A 25220-nucleotide genomic window follows, 5' to 3' on the forward strand; every position below is an offset into this window, starting at 1 on the left:
GATATCAATAAAGATACCATTTGAAGCGTCAAAAATCCATATGAACTTATGCTTATGTATCTTATAGGTGGGAAATAGTATCGGTAATTTACACAATAACCCAAATGACCTAAGTGTTTAGAGAACCTACTGGTAACTGTTTGTAATGAGGAGTTAATCCTAATGAATTCTTTCCCAAAGACTCAATCACGGGCAGCATTCCATGCTAGGTTTTTGCACATAAGAGTGGGACAATTAGAGATTTTATCAAGCCCAACTATGAACCATTTGTTATAGATTTTTTGAAAATCAAGAGCAAGTTGTGATGTTAGCCATGAGTTATCAGTGTATAACCATTTTCTAGGAATCTGTGATACTTTTTGAAAGAAGCATTCTTCCACTAATTTAGTTAAGTCCAGTAGGACTATCTTCTCCAGTTGGAGAGAACTAACAAGATCAGTTAGGTAGCATAGTACAACTGACAAAGAGAGATAAGGGTTTTTAGGAGAGTTAGGTATGTGATTGAGCCCATTGGACAAGACCTGTGAATCTTTATATTTTCAATGGTGCTAAGATCACAAGTAGAAATATGCATTCCATATGAATCAAAGTTCTTGCAAAATGTGGTAAAATGACAGCAAGAACAATTGGGAATAGATTTATGTCACTATAGATTCTATTTGTCCAACAACCACTCCTATAGCGACGCCCATAGTGATGCCGGTAGGGGTTAAAAAAAATCAAGAGCGCCAGAAACTCAGGCAAATCTGAGTTTTTGGTGCTCAAGTGAAAGAGGTAACCATCTTTCTCTCTCTCGCTCTCTTTCTCCCCCCCGTCCCCTACACACACACAAGGAGAGCAAGGAGATCCAGGTATGATCCTTCCCTCTCCTATCTCTCATGTTCCCTTCCCCCCCCTCTCTCTCTCTCTCTCCCTCTCTCTCTCTCTCACACACACACACATACACACACGCACACACATTGTGTCTTTGAGAGAGAGAGAGAGAGAGAGAGAGAGAGAGAGAGAGAGAGAGAGAGCACATGCATAAACAAAAAACACATACACACACATGCATAAACAAAGAATGCATACACACACACATTGAGAGAGAGAGAGAGAGAGAGAGAGAGAGAGAGAGAGAGAGAGAGAGGAGAAAATAAAGAGAAAGAGAAAGAGAGAGAGAATAAAAAACCAAAGAGAGAGAGAGGGGGAGAAGACGAAAGAGAGAGATAAGGGGAAAAAACAAAGAGAGAGAGATTAGGTTAAGATTTAAATTAGATTTAAGATTATGTTAGATTACATTTATATTTATGTTAATGTTAAGTTTAAGATTAGGTTGATTTAGATTTACATTAGATTAAGAGTATGTTAGATTTAAGTTAGATTACATTTAGGTTTAGGATTTAAGATTGAATTAGATTTAGGTTTATAGATTTACTAAATTAAATTTAGATTTAAGTTAGATTACATTTAGGTCTAGGTTAGAAATTAGATTAGATTTAGGTTTATTTTGAGTTTAAGATTAGACTAGATCTAGATTTATGTTTGATTAAGATTAGATTAGATTTATGATAGATTTTAGTGCATGTCAATGAAGGCGTGCTTTTCCCAAGAGCAAACACTAGTTACACAACAATATGTATATTCCCATCAGAATATGACACCTATTAACTCACACACTAACCATATTCAATTAGTTGCGAATCACCATATGTTCAATTAGGTTAGATTTAAGATTAGATTTTTAATTCCATTTTTATATTAAAGTCTACCTTCGAGATTATGGTAAAAAAATTAGAGTTAGGCAAGCGTGATCCCTCTCTTCCTCTCTATGGATGCGACCTTAAGTTGGAAAGATTTCAACGGCATGATACGCAGATTGGAGGCCCGTATGTAATGTGCTAAGTAATCCTTGGAACAAAGATATGCTGAAGAGATATTAAGATGCTGTGAATTGCACTAGAGAAGAGGCAAAGGGGTTTTGTCCACTACATGCACTATCATGTAGACGTGGGTGTGTATATTTTGCGTACCCACAAATATTGGCATTGACCAATAAAGACGAGATTATAACCCGGTGGTTCTGATCTCCGTGCACCTCTAGACCGAGGTGTGTGGGGATTGGACATGACTAGAGAATGTGAGGTAGTTTACATTGTGAACACACACACACACACACACACACACACAGAGGACGGAGGATGCCAATAGAAGATTAAATTTATGTCTAGGTTATAAGGTTTTTACCTTCATTATGAGTGGTGACGAGGATGTGGGGCCGTCCAACCGAAACACCTATCTCTCAACAAGGATCTATGTCCTTGTAATCAATGCAAGCATGCTATGCGACGGACAAGATGCATTTTTTGTTAGAACGTTCGGGAATTTGGCGAGTTTGATCCATCTATTATAGATCGAGTTGTTGCCAATTATAACTCGTTGGATTTTGACACTGGACAACAGGCAGCAATCTTGCAACCCAATAGACGTGTTCGCAGGCTCTTTGGTCAAGCAGCATACGTGAGGCCACAAGATGTAGCCTCTGACAGCTCGAAGGATGATCATGCATACCACATTCCCAACGAGGCAATGTTTGATTTTGACAACGATGAAATGATCAAGACAATCATGGATTCAGAAAGGCTTATCTATGATGAAATCAAAAGTGAAGCCGATACGCCATTGTATGATGGAGCACACGTGTCTAGATTGAAGGTGCTCCTACTTCTTCTCAACATGCAAGCAAAGTTTGGATGGAGTGACACTAGCGTCACAACGCTTTTCAGGTCATCTATTGCAATGTGTTTACTTTAATAAAAAACTCTAGATGTATAATGATCTGATAGATTCTTACACAAGTGTACCGCATTTTTTTCAATGTGTAGATTGCTCAAAGAGCACATACTACCAGCTGATAATGTGATGCCAGATTTCAGAAAGGAAGCAAGAAAGATCTTGTGAAACTTGGGGATGGATTAGAATTTGATTCACGCTTGTCCTAACAATTGCATTCTTTTTAGAGGGGAATACATAGACATGGAGAAGTGTCCCAAATGTGATTCTGAGAGATATCGAGTAGATCTCCACGGAACAAAAATTCCACAAAAGGTTTTGCGACATTTTCCTCTGCTTCCTCGCATCAAGCATTTCTTCGAATGTAAGTCCATGGCCATCCTAACATCATGGCATGAGGAGAATAAATCTTCGGATGGTGTGCTACGAATTCCTATAGATTGCGCAGCTTGGAAACATATAGACAAAACATGGTCAGATTTTTCCAGGAAAGCATGAAATTTGCGCCTAGGCCTGGCTATGGATGGCATAAATCCATTTGGTTAGAGATTAACACCTTACAGTGTATGGCCCATTGTCATTGTCAACTACAACATTTACCCGTGGTTGACTACCAAGAAGGGGCACCTGTGGCTAAGCTTGATTGTGCCAGGGCGGTATAAAGTGAAGTATATGGATCTGTATCTTTGTCCACTATTGGAAGAGATATAACAATTGTTGATTGGTATAGAAGTGGTGGATATGAGCCGACACACAGGTTGACAGAATGCTTTGATCAGAGGCATTCTAATGTGGACCATGCGTGACTATCTCGGACTAACAGAATGCTCAGATGATTTACACTCAAACTCAAACACTCTAAATCTTGGTTTTACTTAAGCTTATCTATTTTCATGTGTATACATACAGAGCTTATCTATTTTCATGTATATACATAAAGGGCTTCAAACAAGAGGATAGAGAGCATGTGTCATATGCCGACCTAGACTGAATGCACGTCGGGCGCCCTCATTGAAGAAGCAAATCTACAAAGGTCATCAAGCATATTTACAAGAGAATCATGTGTTATGCGATGTCTTTTTGGGAAGAGAGCCATCGAGGATCTCTACACAAGCATGGTTAGAGTAGAAGGAGATGTTTGATGACGGTTTGCCCCCAAGTATGAAGAGACTCTCTCTATGGTACAAGTTACCATATTGGCCCAGATTCATGATTAATCACTTGCTCGATCCAATGCACATATTCAAGAATTTGGGTAATCTGCTATGGGATTATTTGACCGGCAAGAAAGATACTTTGGGAGCCATGGTTGACCTTAGAAATGTGGATTGTATGGAGCAATATTGGATGCAAACAGCATCCGATGGATCAATAAAACTCCCTAAAGCGCCATGGATTTTGATAGTAGCCCAAGAACGCAAAGTAAAAGAGACCATTCGATCTGTGCGGACCCCCATTGGCTAATGCACTCGCTCCAAACGTGTTTCACTAAAGAAGTAAAGCTTACCAGTTTGAAGTCACACGACTAGCATAAAATGTGTCAAGTATGTTTGAAGTGTAATATATCATAGTGAGAATCGTGTAACAAATTTGTGTGTGGACGTTAATATCATTGCTAGACATGTTTTGTAGTTTATTTTACAGGTGGACATTGAGGGATGTTTGTCTCCTGACATCCGTAGCACATCGTTAAAACTTGAGAAGTTGGTGCAATGATCTCACAAAAGAAGATCAATGTAGACTCCATACCATTCGTCAAACTAAACACTGCAGAGGTTGTGTACATGTTTGAGAAACACTTTCCTACTACCATGCTAACCATTCAGGTGCATCTTCTTCTTCACATAGTTGATGAGGTGGAAATAGCTGACATAGTACATTCCAGATGGATGTTCTTTTTAGAATGTTTCATGAAAACACTTGAGGGATATGTGCATCAGAAGGCACGTCTAGAGGATAGCATGGCATAGGATTGGCTGATATCAAAGTCCTTAGTTTACATTGGAGAGTGGCTAGATGGATTTGATAAAGCCCGGGACACGTTGTGACCAACCATAGATGATGAGAGCATATATGGGATTGTCATGTGCAATCTTGGTATTGACAAGAAGATGATGGAAGATCTAGAGGCTAAAATCAATCTATTTTGCATGCTTCACATTCGAGTGATGCAAATTTCACAATACGAGGATGCAAAGCAAGAGCAACAAACGGCACGGATTGAGTGGAGATGGGGAAGACAACCACCGATGCATTATCCGACGGGTCTGGAGAGCATACCAACATTCATGAGTTGAAGATGGTTGCACAACCAATTGAAAAGCACACAACAGTGCGGTGAATAAGTGACTGAGGAGGAGTGGGATTACTCTTGAGGTTGCACAACCAAGGTAAGCTTGCAATGTATGACTAGTGACTTTCTAGATGTTTGAACGGCCACTCATAATTTTTGTCGATTGTAGTATAAGTCATACATAGCAGCATGGTGTAAAGGTTTACATTTTAGGGTGGAACGGATCGACAAAAAATGTTTTACTCAAGATTGTGGAATCATGGCAAAATTTGAACAGTCTAGTCGATGACATTCCTCTGATTCAGATCCTGTGGTGGTGGAACTCACTTACTTCGGCACGATAGATTTTATTATCGTCCTCGTAGGTCAAAACTAGCTCTATGTGCTAGGAAGGTGAAGTGCAGATGTGATGCATCAACTTTGCATGGTTGGATGTGGTCAAAATTGGAATTTTATATCATGATTAGTTTGTGGTAGGAATCTTTTTATGCATGAAAGAATCATGTCTTAAGGGTCACATGTGTGTAGACTCCGATTGATTGCACGGGATGTGTCAAACTCCAAGTGTGGGAGTTGGTTCAATGTGATTATGATTCATGTTCAAGGGCTGATATTACCTTATGGATTATGGTTGATATTCTATGGTGAAGCCGGTGTGGCTCATGGTTTTTTTTTTGGATATGGTTATCTTGCCGAAATTTTTGCATCCATGTTATGTTCTAAAGTGGTTATGCAGGATTGGTCGTGTCTCACCCAAGTTGAGTGGAGTGCTCGTCCATGCGATATGATTGGATTATGGTTTATGGTTTTGAGATTGGATCATGAAGTGATTTGGATCTTCTATGGTAGGTGTGTAAGGGTAGAGACCCTGTAAAGTCTAACTACTTGGAAAAGATTGTTTGTGCATATGGGAAGTGCTATTGTGATTGGACTCATGTGTTATGTTTCTCATGGAAGCGTCACTAGAACACTAGGATCGCCTACATCACTTAGCCTTAGACTAGAGGTTTGTTGACCTGGGGCTTTGCTGGAGATCGGGGGTGTTGTCTATGTCTTATTCTTTTTGTTAGGCTCATCTACATGGTTAGTGCATCGGGGGTTGAATGATATACACGGCTAACACATCGGGGATTTTGCATTGGATTTTCCTAAAGACCCGATGTTGGACATTGAAAAGACGTGGCACCTAAACTGGTATGGTTGGTGTTGATACCCTACCACCTACTAGTATTTGGGATCCTTTCAAAGCTCAAGTTCATGGCGAGAGGCGAAGCTGCATTAGCTTATGTCTGGCTCAAGTAGGTTGGAGGTGTTCTGACTTGCTTCTAGCGAAGTGAAATTCTCTGTGTCCATAGTAGAGCGGAAGTGGATGGGTGGATTTGTCGATCCCTACACAGGGTCAGGTGCTCTGCTAGGTATTTTGTCAAAAACTCCTTTTTGATGTTATGGTATACCCAGATTTTGTCATTGCACTAATACATGGTTTCTTATTCCATGTAGATGGGCATTTAAAGATTCGTTGTTGTCATCTCCTCATGTCTATGTGTACTCTATTTTTGTCATGCCAAGGGTAGGACTATAGGAGGGCACGGTCCTGGCCAAGGGCCGATGGATACACATGCGGTACAGGGGCTATATATAGCTAAGAGCCAGAGGGCCAAGGGCCTATATATAGGTACGGTTGGGTGGTTATTGGCATGTCTATCTCCCTATATCCAAGCGGATAGGAAAATTACAAAGTGTAATCTTGTGCTAAAGGATATGCAAAGTGCATACATTAGCACCAAGAAATCCAATTAATAAGCATTTATTGCTCTACCTGGAGTTTGCTTACCATCAAATAAAGCATGTTTGTGATTAGGTTTAATCTCTTCATGTTTAAATCAGATTCTCAACCTTGAACACTAGTTATGGTTGGGTTGTTTACTGATGAAATTTGAGAACAAGTCAAGGACTTACACTTGGTTGATGAGTTATGTCAGCAAGTTACTTTCACGGAAAGCTGAAAAGCGGCACTCTTTCAAGTACATCCTTGTTGTGATAACTCATCTTAGCATGCTAATGTGCATTTTAAATGGATTCTACACACTAGATGGTTCCAAAAGGACAACAATGTGCAAAATCATGATGTTATTCTTGATTTCATTGAACCTCCTACTGTACCGTGTTTTGGTTAAACAAATAGCTGGATCCATGAAGGATACCACTCTAGAAAACATTAGTGTTCTTATGAAGATCCTATCACTTTTGTTTTTGCGGACGCAAACGCTTCTCCAAGGGGGGAATAATGTCATGACAAGGGTAGGACTAGAGGAGGGCACGGCCCTAGCCAAGGGCCGATGGATACACATGCGATACAGGGGCTATATATAGCTAAGAGCCACAGGGACAAGGGCCTATATATAGGTATGGTTGGGTGGTTATTGGCATGTCTATCTCCCTATGGTCTTTCAATTTTACCCTCCACTATTCTCTCTCTCTCTCTCTCTCTCTCTCTCTCTCTCTCTTCTCACAACATGTTGTACACATATATTCACCCTCCACAATGTTATATTTTTATTGAGTACGCTTTCATTCATAACACCCATTCAGGGGTAGCACTAGTTGCTAGGTACCTCTAGATGCAGTTCGGATCATGGCCTAGCCTCCATGCTTGGTTGGACATTCAGAATTCCTCCCCTATGCAAATGCTTCCACAACTCTGATGTATATTGAAAATTGTATAAAAGTATAAATTGTATACATATTTTGCATAGAACACTGGGGAGGGGTACTTCTCACCTGGTATCAGAGCCAATGCATAACGTTATGGGGATAGCCAAAGAGTGAGACTAGTCGGGTTAGTTATGCATCATGCACGCATTCATGCATTCTGTTTAAGAATCATATTGTATTCATGATGCATCTATAAGTGACATTGGTTGGTGGTACTTGTTTGACTTGTCTAATTGAGTGGAAGTGTTTGGTTTGAGTTATGGTTGAAGTGTTCAAACAACGTCATTGTAATATCTTTGAATGTTTGTTTTAGTAGTAACAAATGGCTCCCAGAGTGACGTTTGAATGCTTTAGCCAGCAGAATGAGTTTTTGGCCATAGTGCTCAACAATATGGCGACACGCTTGTCCAAGGATGAACGGGAATTCTTTTACTTAGAAATCGGGACCAAAGTCTTTGGCATACCAAGAAGCACAAATTGTTGGAAGAGTGTTGACTAAAGTTACCTTACCCGTCACCAAGAACCCTTCCATCCATTCTTCATCTATATTGACGACAATCCAAGAGATTGGCTTGCCAACCTCATACTACTTCAACTCAGAATATGGTTAGGCCTAGAAGACATGTTCTGTCACTTGGCGATGCGTTCCTAGATGTTACGAATTGCCGAAGTCGCTAAAAAGTTTGAAGCTCTTGCAACTATATCATAAGAAAAGAGAAGTTGGAAGATAACTACAGGCCACGTTGTCACGTGGGAGATCTAAGAGAATACCCTGTTATAAGAATTAAAAGAATATTTACAGAATTAGCTCCAAGACACCCATAATATTGTAAGGAAGTCATAAGAATAAAATTTTGATGAATAAAAGAAGCGTAGACTCAATTTTGGTTCACATGTGTACTAAGTTTTCTCTCTCTCATTGTCTTGTTTTAGATGGATCTTCTTAACTGTCTAGATGAACTCCCGAGTGACTTTGCACAAAGAGTCTTTTTCAGTTATGCGGTTGGATTTAGTCTCCATTGGGGAATTGAAGTGATTCAAGCTTCAAAGGGGACTAGAGATTACCTTGTATCCAACACTTACATAGCATGAGAGTTATATGTAAAAGCTTAGCTTGAATATCTAACACAAGTACATGATAGATTTATGATCAACCCAAAGCTTTGGGTGAAGGAAAAGATCTAAAAAGGCGATGTTAAAGTGCAAGGATATGTTCTTTACCTTAACTTATGCTCTCTTTTGGACATACCAAATCATGAACTCATACTTAGTAAGAAAGCCCTTATGTTAAACCAAAGATATGGCTTTTGTGATAAGGTCATAATAAGAGTATGAAAGAAGTCAAATAGCGGCACCAATTCTATTATGTACCCCAAAATTGGTTCAATAGAGTTTATGGACCTATCCTCAAATACAACCGTCATAGTGTCACGGTTACCTTTGATGACTATGAGAAACCAAGGTGCATTGGTGACTTTGCCCAATCACAACCAATGGTAGTGAACTCGACTACTTCTACAAAAATGATATAAATTAACGACTTGCTCATGTAAAGTGCTTTACTGGATTATCGCCCAAGGATGTATCACGGGGGGAAGAATGGTACGAAAAGAAAGACATCACTTTAAGTGCACAACTTGAAGTTATAAACTTTGACACCGAGATGTGAACAAGTATAGGGGTCGAACCTCAGTTGTAAGAACCAAAAATTGGTTCATTGGACCCTTTCATATTTATGTATCTCCCTAGAGACAAAACATATCTTTTTTTTCTTGTGTGGCTATAAAACTTTGACTTTGATATAACACATATTGTTTTGAAGATATACTAATTGAGTTTGAATCTTGGTTTTATCATTCTAACTAACTTGAATGATGGGGTGTTTATATAGATGACTGCCATCTTACCTTGGGGGATATGGGCGGATATACTCTCTTGCCTTATGGTGCAGGAGCATTTCCAAATTGGAGTGGAAGTACAAAGACTTGTCACTACCACGCATAACGGAGAAGAGAAGAAAATATTGATGTCTACAGATTTCATTGTACCAAATACCTTCCCAGCTTGGTATCATTATGCTGCAAGGAACCTTGAGTTTAGACCTTGTGAACATAAACCTATTGGGAGTATCGAGTAAATACAATCTAAGTTGGGAATGGAGATTGTAGTCACTAACCAAATATTGTACATAAATTCTTACGAACGTACCCTAAGTCCGACAAAGGAAATTTGGAGGGCTGGCTATGGGATGCTTTGACATTGTTATATATAATGTATGGGGATGGCAGTATGAAAACAATGACCGAAATTCCTTTAGATCAATAGCTTGGAAGTTATTCTTTGAATTATTTGGGAAGTCACTGATCTACAATCCTCGCAATGTAAAAATTTTATACAATACCTACAACAGACCTCACTGCCTTGCAGATTGTGAAAATATACACAGCTCAGTGCGATGGGACACACCGGATGTGTTTCTCAAAGAATCTGCTTTCTTTGATGACTACTTTAGGTATGGGATCAAGGCGATTATCCATACCAAAATGGGAGTACCTGTAACCAACAAATCTCTTACTCGAGAATAGTATGACTCACATGCCATGGAAGAGATGTTACAACCAAAGATCATAAAGGATTATTGGAATGAACCATCAGACATACTCAAGGTGTGGGACAACTATACTCCACATGTGAAAGGATGTCACAATGGATATTACCAAGTGCAATATGTTAGATCCATTAGGATTTATTAGAAACTCTTAAGACACTTTGTAGACTTTTCGAAACCCAAGGTTTTGTGATATAGGAATTGGATTAATTTACACATTATTTTTTTTCCTATTTTCTTCTCATCTTATCTATAAATGTTTATTCTATTTGATTTGAGGACTTCGAGCGGAATATAATAATTTACTAAGTGTGACCTTGGTTGATATGGTGCAGCAGGTTACCATGCCTCCTAGAGGAAATGCGGCTGCTGCTAACACAAATGCGCCTATTGTTCCTCAGCACACCATCATAGATAGAGACGTTGATGCTATGCTTTGCAAGTCTCAACTTGGAAATTTTAGTGGGATGCTACCGAATTCTTTACAGCCATGTTATGTTCTAAAGTGGTTATGCAGGATTGGTCGTGCCTCACCCAAGTTAGGTGGAGTGCTCGTCTGTGTGATGTGATTGGATTATGGTTTATGGTTTTTGGATTGGATCATCAAGTGATTTGGATGGTCTATGGTAGACGTCTAAGGGTAGAGACCCTGCACAGTCTAACTACTTGGAAAATATTGTTTGTGCATATGGGAAGTGCTATTGTAATTGGACTCATGTGTTATGTTTCTCATGGCTGCATCGCTACTAGGATCCCCTACATTGCTTAGTCTTAGAATAAAGGGTCATTGACCTGGGGCTTTGCTAGATCGGGGGTGTTGCCTAGGTCTTCTTCTTTTGGTTAGGGTCATCTATGTAGTTAGTACGTCGAGGGTTGAATGACCTACACGGTTAAAGCATTAGGGATTTTTCCTTGGATTTTCCTAAACACCCAGTGTTGGACATCGAAAAGGCATGGCGCCTAAACTGGTATGGTTGGTGTTGATACCCTACCACCTACTGGTATTTGGGATCCTTTCAGAGCTCGGGTTCATGGAGGGAGGCGAAGCGGCCTCAGCTTATGTTTGGCTCAGGTAGGTTGGAGGAGATATGGCTCGCTCCCAGTGAAGTGAAATTCTCTCTGTCCATAGTAGAGCGGAAGTGGATGGGTGGACCGGTCCATCCCTACAGAGGGTCCGGTGCTCTGCTAGTTATTTTCTCATAAAGTTTTTTTTTGATGTTATGGTATACCCAGATTTTGTCAATTGCATTAATACATGGTTGCATGTTCCATTAAGATGGGCAATTAAAGATTCTTTATTGTCATCTTATCATGACTCTGTGCACTCTATTTCACCCTACATTATATTCTCTCTCTCTCTCTCTCTCTCTCTCTCTCTCTCTCTCTCTCTCTCTCTTCTCGCAACGCGGTGTACACATATATTCACCCTCCACAATGTTATATTTTTCTTGAGTATGATTTCATTCATAACACCCATTCAGGGGTAGCACTAGTCGCTAGGTACCTCTGGATGTAGTCCGGCTCATGGCCTAAAATCCATGCTTGGTCGGGTGCTGAGAACTCCTTCCCTATGCAAATGCTGAGTCCATGCTTGGTCGGGTGCGAGTTTCAATTTGAATTTGGGTGGGATAATTGAAATTTAGGTGGGATAGTGAACTTGACTTTTAATTTGAAATTGGGTGGGATTATTTAAATTTAGGCGGTTTAATTGGAATTTAAACGGGAACTTTTTAATTTAATCAAAATTTAGGGAGACTCCTGTGGATACTTTCAGACTAGAATTTCCATGACACAATGGACTGTAGGTTGGACAAGTGGTGGACCTCTAGGACAATCCATCCATGCTACTAGACTTAGTCCATTGAAACATGGGCCTTGAAACAAAAAATCGAGTATACAACATCTCCTGGGTTTTCCATGTACTTGGATCCTAATTTGGACAAACAGTAGAGCTTGATTTCATGGAGCTTGCTTATACAAGCTTCAATGGAGATTACCTTGGACAAATGAGGGCACTTTTTTCACTCCATGTTTCTATGGATCTTAGCTTGGACAAGTGATGGAACTTGCTTCTCTTTATGTTTCAATGTATCTTACCTTGGACATCCATGTGGAGCTTTTCTTCTCTCTATGTTCTATTGCATCTTAGCTTGGATAAGTGATGGAGCATTGCTTCTCTCTATGTTTCACTGAATTGGAAGTTGGACATGTCGTAGACCTAGATATGAAAAGCAGTGGAGCTTTGGTGCTCTAAATATTTTAATGAATCTAGATTGGAAAAGTGGTGGAGTCTGAAGCCTGCATGGAAGAGATGGTGGACTTTTACTTCTATCCATGTTTCGATGGAGCTAGCTTAGAAAATTGGTGGATCTTCAAACAAAAACTCTCCTATATCATGGGTTATCCAAGTGATGAAAAAAACACCATTCAAGATACAATGTTGGACCTTGCACCTAGATACTCTGATGGACAAGTGGTGGCCCTTGCATTATTTTCCCATGACCATCTTGGACAAGTAGTAAAACTTTCATCTCTAAGGTTGGGCACATTGTGGATTATTAGATTAATCCATACTATCTATGAAGGTAGCTTGGACAATTGATGGACCTCCAAACAAGAAACCCAATGTGCAACATAGCCTGGGTATCTCCATAATTTAATGGATCCTAGTTTGGACACGTGGTAAAGAAGGCTTTGTTTCTAGTTTCAATGGATCCTAGCTTGGCCAAGTGCAAGCGCCTTCTTTGCTCCATGCTTCAAGTAAGAATAGATGCGAAATATGCTGGAGATTTTCTTCTATCCATGTTTCAATTGAGCTAGCTTGGACAAGTGGTGGACCTTCTAACAAAACCCCTCATGGACAACATATCATGGGTTATCTAGGAGGTGAAAAAAAAACACGCAAGATAATTGCCTTGCAAGTTGGGACCTTGCACCTAGATACTAGAATGAGCAAGTGGTGGAACTTCTACCTAGATACTAGAATGTATAGGTGGTGGACCTTGTATATCTAAAATCTCTAAGGCTAAGGCTAGTAATGGACCTTCAAACAAGAAACCCATTGTGCAATATAGCATGGGTTTTCCATATTTTAATGGAGACTACTTTGAAAATGTGGTAAAGCTTGTTTTTGTCCTAGTTTCAATGGAAACTATCTTAGCCAAATGGCAGAGCTTGCTTCTCTCCATGCTTAAAAAATCAAAGATGGGAAAGATGGTGGAGATTTTCTTCCATCCATCCTTCTATGATTTTCCTTTGCCTACCTTAGAGAATGGGTACACCTTTCTTCTTTAAAGGTCAGACAAGTGATGAACCTTTAGATTATTATCTATGTAACCTAGCCTAAACAAGTGGTAGAGATTTTATTCTCTCCATGATTCAATGGATCCCAATGTGGACACATAGTAAACCTTGGAACAAAGCCCCCATGTACACCATATCCTCGGTATTCCATGTTTAGGGTGGAGCCTATCTTTCTTCTCTCCATGTTACGGGTGGAGCCTACGTTGGACAAGTGGTGAAGCTTTGTTTCTATCTATGTTTCAATGAAACACCCATGCTACTAGATACTAGGATGGACGAGTGGTGTACCTTCTAATTTTTTATCAATGCCTATCTTAGACAAGCCGCACACCTTGCATATTTTATTTTGGACACATTGTGGAGTATAAAATCAAACAACTTACAATTCATGAAGTGTAGCTTGGACACATGGTGTAATATTAGATTAAACCACTAATTATCTATGTAGCTTGGACAAGTGGTTAACCTCAAAAAATAAACCCAATGTACAACATAGCAAGGGTTTTCCACTTTTAAATGGATCCTAGTTTGGATAGATGGTAAAGCCCGCTTCTCTCCATGTTTCAATTGAACCAAGCTTGGACAAGTGTTGGAGATTTGCTTCTTTCCATGTTTCAATGAATCTTGATACCAAACCTCCTCACCCACCTAGCTTAGGTAGCTAGTTTACCTTGTATCTCTAAACCTTTGAACTGAACAACTACTAATCATGAAGCCTAGGTTGGAGCTTTGGTCCACACCATATTCTAATAGATCCTATCTTGAAGAACTGGTCGACATTGAAACAAAATTCCTCACATATATCATTTATTTAGGTTTCCATGTTCCCCTCAAACTTCCCTTGAGCTTAGCTTGAAGAAGTGGTTGAGATTTTCTTCCCTCCATGCTTCAATGGATCCTATCTTGGAAACGTCGTAGACCTTGGAACCAGAATCCCATGTACAATGAAACTATCATGGTATGGAGCTTAGCTTGGACAAATGGTTAAGCTTGCTTCTCCTTATCTTTCAATGGAGCTTTGCTGAGAAAAGTGGTGGAGCTTTTCTTCTCTCCATGTTTCAATCGAGTTAGGATGAATAAAACAAAAGGCCTAATGTTCAAAATAGTTGGGGGTTTTCATGTTCTGATAGAGTCTAGCTTATACAATTGGTGGAGCTTTCTTCTCTCCTTGTTTCACTTGATCCAAGATTAGACAAGTGGTGGAACCTATCTTCTCTCCATTTCTCAAAGAAGCTTGAGACCAAACATACGCATGCCTAGCTTAGATAACCAGTTCTTGCACCTCTCTCTAGAGGTTAGACAAGATGATTTATATAATGAAGTTGAAGGGCGTGCATTGAGGACAAAGAATACAAAACATGTACTTAGATTCCTTAAAGATGTGATATGTGTATGGATGTGCAAGAAAGATAATTGCAAATAGAGGAGAATTGGAATTTGATGAAGCAAGGGAATTCTTCTCTAGGATGGGAATCAAACTAGCTTTAGCTTGTGCTTATAACCCAAAGGGAAATGGCAAGAGTGAAAGATGGGATCCTCCAATAATTAAATTTTTGTCTAAGTCTTGTGAAAGTAAGCTTGCAAAGTGGCCAAGGATATTGATGTTTGCATTATGGGCTGACCATATGTTCATCGTATGACACATAGTTCAATCATTTTCTATATGCCTGTTGAGTTGATGTATGATAAAAGACCTGTGATGCCAATTGAAGATGTAGTTCTTACATAGAATATATTTCCATGAGAAGATGGAATGAGTAGAGAAGAACTTCTTGCATTGCACGTACAAAAATGGGAAAGAAGGCTCGAAGACATTCTCAAGACATTGAGCTTGCAAATGCTTGCAAAGGATCAAAGGACAAGAAACATAGGCTCTGACCAAGAGCCATTGAAGAAGGTGATTGGGTGTTGGTGTATCATAATAGCCTTGAAAACCATAACTCTACAATAAGGAAGCTTGCAAAGAGATGGTTTGACCCTTATGTTGTCAAGAATGTGCATGGAAATGAAACTTATATCTTGCATGAGCTAGATGGGGCAGAAATAAACAATTTATACATAGTAACCCACCTCGAGAAGACATTGAACTTGCAAATGCTTGACTGAAGGATCCAAGGACAAGAGACATAGGCTCTGGCCAAGAGCCATTGAAGAAAGTGATCGGGTGTTGGTGTATGATAATAGCCATGGAAACCAGAACTCTGCAATAAGGAATCTTGCAAAGAGATGGTTTGGCCCTTATGTTGTCAAGCATGTGCATGAAAATGGAACTTATATCTTGCGTGAGCTAGATGGGGTGGAAATGAAAATTCCCATTGCAGGAAAAAGGGTTAAATTGTTTAAAACAAGAGGGGACATTGATTCATTTTATGGACAACCTAGTGAAGAGGATGATAGGTCCAACAATATGCAAACTAAGGACGGAATTAAATGGTGTTTGACCTTGAGTTTTGATGCTTAACAAATACTATTGTGGCACATACCAAAGGACTTTGATGCATAGAAATAAAAGCAATCATGTACATATTATGATATATGCTAAAGCGATCGCTATCATTTACATACCAATTTAGGGATTCTTGGCCCTATATGTCACACCATTGCATGTTCTCCCACTTCATAATATGCCTAGTAATTCCAAGTGTTTCATGGTGGCTCGTCTAGCCTACGAAGATTGATGTGGGTAAAAATTGCCAAAAATAGCAACTAAAAGTGACCCAAAAGGAAAAATTTATAAAAACTAATGCATGTCTCTACTTTTTATGCTTATGCGAGTGATCCCACAAATTTAGGGATTTTGTTGACTTTGTTTGGGATTTTTCACAACAAAAATGGTATTTTTTGGGTTAAAAATGAGCTAAAAATGACCTACTTTTGGTTAAAAGTGGCAAAAAGGCCCAAAAATGGACACGTCGGCTCATATTTCCATGGGGAATAGAAAAAGGAGTGCTTCTTAGTATAAAAAACCTGTAATTTTTCCATAAGAAAAGGGGAAATAAGTTCATGAAGAAATTGCAAGGCAAGGGTTATTGCAAGATAATCTTGTTCTAGTGGGCAATGTTGTGGTGGACATGTATGCCAAGTGGGGTGCACTCTCGAGGGCAAAAGATGCGCTAAAGATTCTAGATTTTGGGATATTCTCTCCTAGAGTTGTCTAATTGTACGCTTTGTAAAAGAGGGTCGACATGACTAACAACTATCAATATGATTGTATGTAGCATGAGGGCATCATTCCAAATGCAATGACATACATATGTATCTTGAAACTTGTGCTACAATTGGGGCCTTAGACATGGGAAAAAATTTCATGAAGAGGTTGCAAAGCAAGGACTTCTATGGGATAATGTTGTAATCGTAAGAAATCTAGAAGTGGTTCTCTTCGAAGAGCTGTAACGACACAATATGCTCTAGCCAAATAGAGGAGAGATTTGTAAGAGCAACAACAAAGGACCACATGCTTGAATTTATCCCAAACGATATGAATCATCCTTGGGAAGATCCCATGCCAAAGATAGGAGAGTGGCATCTTGCTAAGGAACATGGTGGTGTAGGACTCTCTATGTATCACATGTTGAAGTGGAACAAGGGTGCATAAGGCAACCACACTTGGCCAGTGCCAGTACTTGAAGCTATCAATATCGAAGCAAAGACACAAAAAAATCCATTTAAAAACTAAAAAATGAGTTGGCTAGAGTAGTCCATGAGACTTATATATTTGTTGTGATTGGAGAAATTGTTCTAGAAAAACAATACATGTAACACAATATCCAACAAAAGTAGGGTATGCAATGCAAGATTTTCTACACAACACAACCTTAAAGAGTGTCCGCAATGTCTGTATAGCCAAGAGGGTTGCTAAAGGATTTGGTTGTATGCTTGGTGAAGAGGTTGATTATGTGATTAGGTTTTGGGAATTGCATGAGGCCTAAGACATTATCAAGTACATGACAGATGGAATGCTTTTGAGAAAAGTGATTGTGGGTAGTTATCATGCTTTCTAAAGCACATGAAATAACAATACACAATGATGTCCTCTTTGAGCTACTGAACCTGGTAAGGCAAAAAAACAATTTGCGTCTTATTGTCACCTCAGCTATATTTGACACTGAAGTTTTGCAGGTGCTTTTTGGACCATAACATTTTCAAATTTTCACTATTCTAGGTTGAAGAACATGTCTTGTCAAGATTCTGTTTATGAAACAACTAGAGAGTGGCTATCTAGATGTTGCACTTATTACTCTTATGCAGATGCATGTAACTGAGCCAAATAGGATAGGAAGAATTTGGTGTAGCATGCCAAATCTTGTATGAGATCAGAGAAGAGGTTGGGTCATGATGTTCTAAAGGTGATTATACTCCTAGTTTATAGTGCCCTTCCTAGTGAAATGCAAATAAAAAAATTTGACCCAGCACCACCAGCCACAAGAAAAGTTGTGGTTTCAACCAACATTATAGAAGCATCTTCAACCATTGATAAAATCTAATATGTAGAAGATCTAGGTCTTGCTAAGAAAAGTGTTTATAATCCCAAGCTTGGGTTAAATTCACCTGTCATCACACCCATTTCTCAAGCTTTTGCAAAGCAAAGAGCATGCAAAATGGGAATATATAGGATAGTGCTATCACTTGTACTACATGGTGAGCATGTATAGCAAAAATACAGATTCAACAAAACTTCAAGGCTTATCTAAATTGAGAGTATGAGTTTATAGCGATGGAAATCACATTTTCAACATAACAACTAAATGCGACAACCAACATGATGGTGAAAGGTTCTGAAGTGATGAAAATGATAGACATGACCAGTTGGCATAAATTGGAGAAGATATGATGATGAAGACTGTAGCAGACATGATCAAGATTGATGGGAATCACGATAGCATAAGTGAATATGACAACTAATATGACAACAAAAGGCTCAAAACAGGTGAAGATGGTCATCATAGTAGTCATGAATTGTTAGGAAAAATCGAACCAATATCAAAGATACACTTATATTTCAATTTCCTCTATGTGATCTCAAAAGTACTTACCATTGTGTACGCATTAAAGCAATGAGTTTACCTCCATCTTGATCGAAAAAATTTGTAGACGAAGGAGACAAGGATTGAAGAACTTTTGCGGTGCCCAACAAAGGGACACATGGAGAGTACACCATAGCATGGCAATCTAGAACATCGCTACAAGCATTCTAGATTGTATCATAAGATGAGTTCTTCCTTGTGCAATTGTGATATTTTTAACATAAGAAAGTCCCTCCAACAGTGGAGGAGAAGTATAAGCCCCCATTCAACACTAGAGGGAATAAAAGTGGCAGGCGAAAGGGCACCTTCAATATTATAAATGTGGAGAACGGTGCCAGCTCCACACCATACATATGTATCATACATATGATTTCTTCTTTCTTTGATGGGCACAAGCATCGAAATGCGCGCGTGAAATGCATTTTTCCATTTGCTAGTATGAAATTTCACTTGTCTTGCGAGGTTGTAGAGATTTTGGCAAAAGCTTCGAGGAGAGATGATACTGAACCATCTGAAGGAGACATGCCATGAGGTGAAAGGTACAACACCACTCCGGTTTTTAAATTCTTACCATTTGCATAGTGAAGCAATCAAGACATATTGACAGGTTTCTAATTCAATTGCAGCAAATCTTCATGGATACCTTCATGAGGATTCCTTCCATTCTTGTCTCTCTAGAGTAAAACTTTATTTTAGAATGGACTCAAACTGCGGACCTCATGAGCGATGACTTTAAGCTTTCTCCCCTAACCATCACATCAACTCCCTCATGGTGCTCATCCTCTGTCGCCTGCAATAAAAAATTGTTCCTATTTATGTCACCAATGCGACCTACTGCAACAACATCGCCCGAGTTGGACAAGGCGTTGCGTTAGGCGGATGAAGGAGTGCATTGCATCCTGTACGATGAAGCCCCTCGCCCCCCCCCCGCCCCCCCCCAACAAAAAAACAAAATTAAAAAAAAAATCATTTTCCTTTTCTTTCACTCCACGGAGATTCAAGGCTGGTTTGCTCTTCCTTTCTTTTTTACAAATCGTTGGCACATATTTAGTTTTCAAGTGTATTTTAGTTGTTTTGTGTCTTCCCCTTCATAAAACCGTGGTTATTTATGACAAGGAAGACAAAATCCCTTTCCCTCTAAAAACCACTTTACTGTGAAATTTGAATGTATAGACGCGAGTCGCGAGAGTTTGTCGTCATTTCGTGACTTCTACACTGCAGAAGGTGATCCTCCTCCTCCTTCGCGTCAAGGCGTAGCAGCTGAGAATTAGCAGGCCATGGCCGACGGAGGCAGTGACCGTAATCTACCCGCTACAGATTTGCAAACGATTCGGACGCGCGCATACATAGAGGTTATCCGGGCCTTGATAGCTGGACAACCGGATGGCATCACCTGGGTAAGATAGACGTTCCTTTCCCTTTCAAGGAAGCATCTGCACACGTTATTGCGCATTTCTAAGGCTTGTTTTGTTGCCAGAGTATGCAACATAGTACAAATCAGAGCTGCATGAAGTCGGCTTAAGGTTTACTTCCTGACAATTTAGTTAGCAGAAGGTGCTTAAAGAGAGTGTACTCAGTTTAGCCAGCACCTTGTTTCCATTATTTATTCTGTAGTTTTCTTTCTTCGGCCATTTGCACCTGAATTGGATAGGCCAGCTGCATTGGCCTTTAGATTATGCAAATGTTAGTTTCTTTCTTTCTTTTTCTCTTGTTTTGGGCTTGCATGCTTTTAGGTTCATCTTTCCTCAAAGACTTTGGCTGTTATTTTGATTTATTTCACTTATCCAGGTTCAACAAAGCTTACTAGCCCAATTGCGAATGGATTTTGAAATCTCGTCTGAGCTCCATAAGGAAATAATAAGAAAGTTGACATCCGACATTCAAGCATTGATGCCTGGGTATGTTTTGCCTGATTTACGTCGCTCTTATCTGTGTGTGTCCATTTTATTCCCACAGAAATGTGGTTAAAATACTGCATGAGGCGGGTCTTGCAGAGATCAGCTGCCAGATGCAGATGCGGTCCCCATGCATGAGCCAGATTTAACCTTGTCTCTAAGAGCAACACCGCCTACGTCTATTAAGGAGCATGTTTCAAGTCAGGCTCTAATTCCTCTAACAATACAGAAACCCTCATCGTCAACCTTACATGCAACTCGTGCAAACAGGTTGGCACCTCTTGTCAAAGGACCCGAAGTCAAAAATACCACACTGGTAATCAGCTGCTTTGAATTGCTCACTTCTGTCCATTTTCGTTTATTTTCGTTCAGGTATACTGCCTGAACTGCTCTGTTTTGCTTTGATTTTCGCTTGTTTGTCTATTTCTTGTCAGAGATATGCTTGATCGATCTAAAGAACCTGTACCTGTGAATTCTTTCTGAAGCTTGATCGATCTTAATTATCATGTTTTTGCGTGTGTATCTCCACATATACGGTTAAGTGGCAAATCTTACATTTCTTGGCACGCACGCACACACACACAGACACACACTCTCATACATACATACATGAATTGCACATAGATATATCATATTACAAACATACGTTCATTTATGGTACGTATGCATATGCAAATACTTGCCTGGTCACAAGACCTGCATGTCTGGTCTAGTGCAGGTCTGGTTTTGTCAATTGATAAAGTCAGCTCTCATGTCTCATCCAGATGGGATGAGCCATTGGGGGAAATGCACTCGTATATGAACCTAAACATTGCACTTCTCTCCAGTTCGGAAGCTTTCTAGAATTCAAGGCCATCTTGGAACGGGAATTTTAGGATGCTTAGATAAATAAGGATTCCGAAACTCCAGGCTCTCCTGGCTGCCCTAGCACCCACAGCATTTGTAGGGTCATCTAAGAAATATTTTGGCTTTGCAGCAGCCCCATTTTCTAGCAATTTAGATATTAGCCAACTTGTTTCAAACAGCTATGTGCTCATGTTTGGCTCTAACTTTGTAAGTAGCTAGATGTCAAAACGTTTGTTGTAAAGTTGAGCAGTAGCAATCATATGTTTATCTATTGTGGTCATCTATGATAAGCGTCATCTTCTCATGGCTTGCGAAGTGAGGTGCATTTGAATGTCATTATAAAGTGATAGTAGGAGGGAGCATACAACTTATATCATCCATTTGAGCAAAGAAAGTTGATGCTTTATGCTGCTATGATGAAGGGTTATAAATTCTAATCATGCTTATTGGTTCAGGTGAGCCAAATTCCTTTGGAAGGTGACCCTGATAAAGTTGCAAGCTTGAAAAAGCCAAAAAAGGTGTGTCTCAAGGCAGCATTACAGTGGCTTCTTTAAACGTCTGTCTCAATCTCATTCTGGGGCGCTTGCATGTGCATGTAATTGTGTCTATGCTTGGAGCATGTTGTTTGCACTCATGGTGCATTATGAGAACCATACATGCTCAGTCTCCTTTTCTGCACAATTTGTGGGTGTGTTTCAAACAGCTATTGGCTCATGTTTGGCTCTAACAATGTAAGTAGCTAGATGTTAAAACGTTTGTTGTAAAGTTCAGCAGTAGCAATCATATGTTTACCTATGTTCAGCAGTAGCAATCTTCTATGGCTTGGGAAGTGAGGTGCAAATAGTAGGAGGGAGCATGAAGCTTATATCATCCATTGGAGTAAAGAAAGTTGATGCTTTATGCTGCTATTATTAAGGGTTACTGTGGCATGATGCAAGCTGGGTTTTTGTTTCGTTTTTTTTGGGGCACACACTTTAACCTTCGACTCTGTAGGAAGGCGAAGAAACAGGCAGGAAATCTTTGGCTTGAATTAAGCATTAGAATCTTATTTCTTGAGCTTGATGTAAGGAGTACATGGAGGTTTTGTAAATGCTGATATAATCTTGTAAATGTAATTTCTTTTTACTAAGAAAGATTATTTCACTCACGGCGCCTTGATCATAGGGCAGGCATAATTTACTTTTTTGCAGCTTATTTGATTCTTTAAGACCGTTCATTGTTTTCTGACTAGAAATTCAAATCTCTGAAATCATTCTATCCGCCGGAAAACACAGGTGAGTTTGATGTTATACATTGAAGTGCCTAAGTGATTAGATCAGTAAGTAGCTCTTCTCTGTTTTCTATTCTACCAATGAAGGAGAGGCGCCGTCTAGCTCACAACCTGATCAGGAAACTGGGGGCCCTAGCTGTATAAGGGACTCTGTAAAAGCCATGATACACAGCTTGAAGACTCCAGCTTCTACTCCGACTGTTTACAGTACCAGATCGCGTGCAGGTTTGCCTAGTTCCATTTGAGCTGAAGCATTTTTTCCTGAGAATGCATCAAAGTTATTCGTACCTCTTATCTGCTTTGTATTCTACCTGTGAAGGAGAGAAGAAGGCGTCTAGGTTTGCGGAGCATGAGAAAGAGGGCTGCCAAAAAATGGGTTAGTTTGATATAATACATTGAAGTGCTTGAAAACCCAGTCAGGATTAGATCAGTAAGTGGAATGAATTAAGCTCTTCTCTGTTTTCTATTCTACCCATGAAGGAGAGGCGCCATCTAGCTCACAACCTGAACAGGAAACTGGGGGCCTCTGTAAGAGCCCTGATACACAGCTTGAAGACCCTAGCTGTATAAGGGACTCTGTAAGAGCCCTGATACACAGCTTGAAGACCCCAGCTTCTACTCCGATTGTTTACAGTACCAGATCGCGTGCAGGTTTGGCTAGTTCCATTTGAGCTGAAGACTGGTCTTTGATCCAAGCATTTTTTTCCTGAGAATGCATCAAAGTTATTCGTACCTCTTTTCTGTTTCGTATTCTACCTGTGAAGGAGAGAAGAAGGCGTCTAGGGTTGCGGAGCATGAGAAAGAGGGCTGCCAAAAAACGGGTGAGTTTGATATAATACATTGAAGTGCTTGAAAACCCAGTCAGGATTAGATCAGTAAGTGGAATGCATTAAGCTCTTCTCTGTTTTCTATTCTACCCATGAAGGAGAGGCGCCGTCTAGCTCACAACCTGAACAGCAAACTGGGGGCCCTAGTATAAGGGACTCTGTAAGAGGCATGATACAGAGCTTGAAGACCCCAGCTTCTACTCCGCCGATTGTTTACACCAGATCGCGTGCAGGTTTGGCTAGTTCCATTTCATGAGCTGAAGATTGGTCTTTGATCTGAGAATTTCTTCCTGAGAATGCATCAAAGTTATTCGTACCTCTTTTCTGTTTTGTATTATACCTGTGAAGGAAAGAAGAAGGCGTCTAGCTCACAACAGGTTGCGGAGCATCAGCATCAGGACGACAGGCACCACAGTCCATCGGATGGCGAGGGTACTGATGCTGATGGCGAGGGTCCATTGGATGGCGAAGGTACTGATGCTGATGGCGAGGGTCCATTGGATGGCAAGAGTGCCGATGTTGATGACAAGGGTCCGTCGGAAGGCAAGGGCTGATGATCGACATCTCTTGCTCCTGCATCGCTAGTTATACATGGACGGTTGCTTTTCAGATCCTATTCCATCAATGATCCTATTCCATCAATGAAAGAATTAACAAATCTTTATACCTGAACAAATCGAATTAGATATACACAATTAGATGCTTTGAGTTCACAATTAGATTAGATGCTTTCACATAACTTCAATAAAAGTGAGCAATTCCATAATTTTCTTGGTAGCATTGATAGACCATGATTTAGAGCCATTATCACAAAACAGATAGACCATTAGCATTGATAGACCATGCAATCCTTGTTAATACAAATCTACGTGTGTGTTGACAATGACAATGACAATTATCAATGCAATTTCTCTCTCTCAACAAGGAGTGTAAAGAGCTATAATAGACATTGCATGGGTTTGCTCTCATTTTTTTGTAGAGCTATGATCTAAACATGAATAATTCACATAACGATGGCGTTCGTAATGATAGAAAAAGAGCTTACATTGGTCCTATAATCACAGAAGGAACGTAGTCAACGTTGTGTGTGTGTGTGTGTGTGTGTGTGTGTGTGTGTGAGAGAGAGAGAGAGAGAGAGAGAGAGAGAGAGAGAGAGAGAGAGAAGAAGAAGAAGAAGAAGAAAGTTTTAACGTCGTAGGAAACTATCCCAAGAGACCTTAAAGATCTAGCTGACGACGAGAGTTGAACTCAAGACCTGTTATTCAAGAGGGAATGGCATAACCAATCTACCATATTTGTGTGTGTGTGTGTGTGTGTGTGTGAGAGAGAGAGAGAGAGAGAGAGAGAAAACAATGAGATGCTACATAAAACAAATGCACTCAATACATAAAATCATGTATTTATAAGTTATAAGGAACAAAAGGTTCAAGTCTAACTTTGGGGCTACCTTTCGCTTTGGAGTTGAAAATGGGAGAGAGAAGAGGGGGGGAGGGGAGGGGGGGGGGGGGGGGGGGGGGGGGGGGGGGGGGGGGGGGTTTCAAAAGACTCAAGAGTTACACATGACTAGTCATGAAATTACTCATGAAGTGCTAAAAAAAAAAAGATTTTATAGTGTAATATCAACATTGTTGGTTTTTTTGCGGCCATCATACATGACCAATTTCTTA

At 39.9% G+C, this 25220-nt stretch overlaps 1 protein-coding gene across 1 annotated transcript; it reads left to right on the forward strand.

Moving 5' to 3' along the window:
• The first annotated feature begins 19860 nt into the window (after nucleotides 1-19860).
• LOC147462778 (uncharacterized) lies at nucleotides 19861-24517 on the forward strand. The gene is made up of 11 exons (XM_086527322.1): nucleotides 19861-20112; nucleotides 20504-20613; nucleotides 20710-20926; nucleotides 21912-21974; nucleotides 22688-22730; nucleotides 22814-22951; nucleotides 23046-23102; nucleotides 23207-23377; nucleotides 23491-23547; nucleotides 23652-23786; nucleotides 23902-24517. The coding sequence occupies exons 1-11, from the start codon at nucleotides 19993-19995 to the stop codon at nucleotides 24105-24107; spliced, it is 1317 nt and encodes a 438-aa protein (XP_086383448.1). The 5' UTR covers nucleotides 19861-19992; the 3' UTR covers nucleotides 24108-24517.
• The last annotated feature ends 703 nt before the right edge of the window (nucleotides 24518-25220 follow it).

This window comes from Adiantum capillus-veneris, chromosome 2, assembly GCF_014529385.1.
Source record: "Adiantum capillus-veneris isolate H3 chromosome 2, ASM1452938v2, whole genome shotgun sequence".
In the NCBI taxonomy this organism is placed as follows: Eukaryota; Viridiplantae; Streptophyta; class Polypodiopsida; order Polypodiales; family Pteridaceae; genus Adiantum; species Adiantum capillus-veneris.

Bases quoted from the DNA above. Each gene is read 5' to 3' on its own strand.
- LOC147462778 (XM_086527322.1), top strand. From the start codon at position 19,993: ATGGCCGACGGAGGCAGTGACCGTAATCTACCCGCTACAGATTTGCAA. The intron at 22,731-22,813 runs GTGAGTTTGATG...CTACCAATGAAG, and splicing joins CTATCCGCCGGAAAACACAG to GAGAGGCGCCGTCTAGCTCA. The intron at 23,103-23,206 runs GTTAGTTTGATA...CTACCCATGAAG, and splicing joins AGAGGGCTGCCAAAAAATGG to GAGAGGCGCCATCTAGCTCA.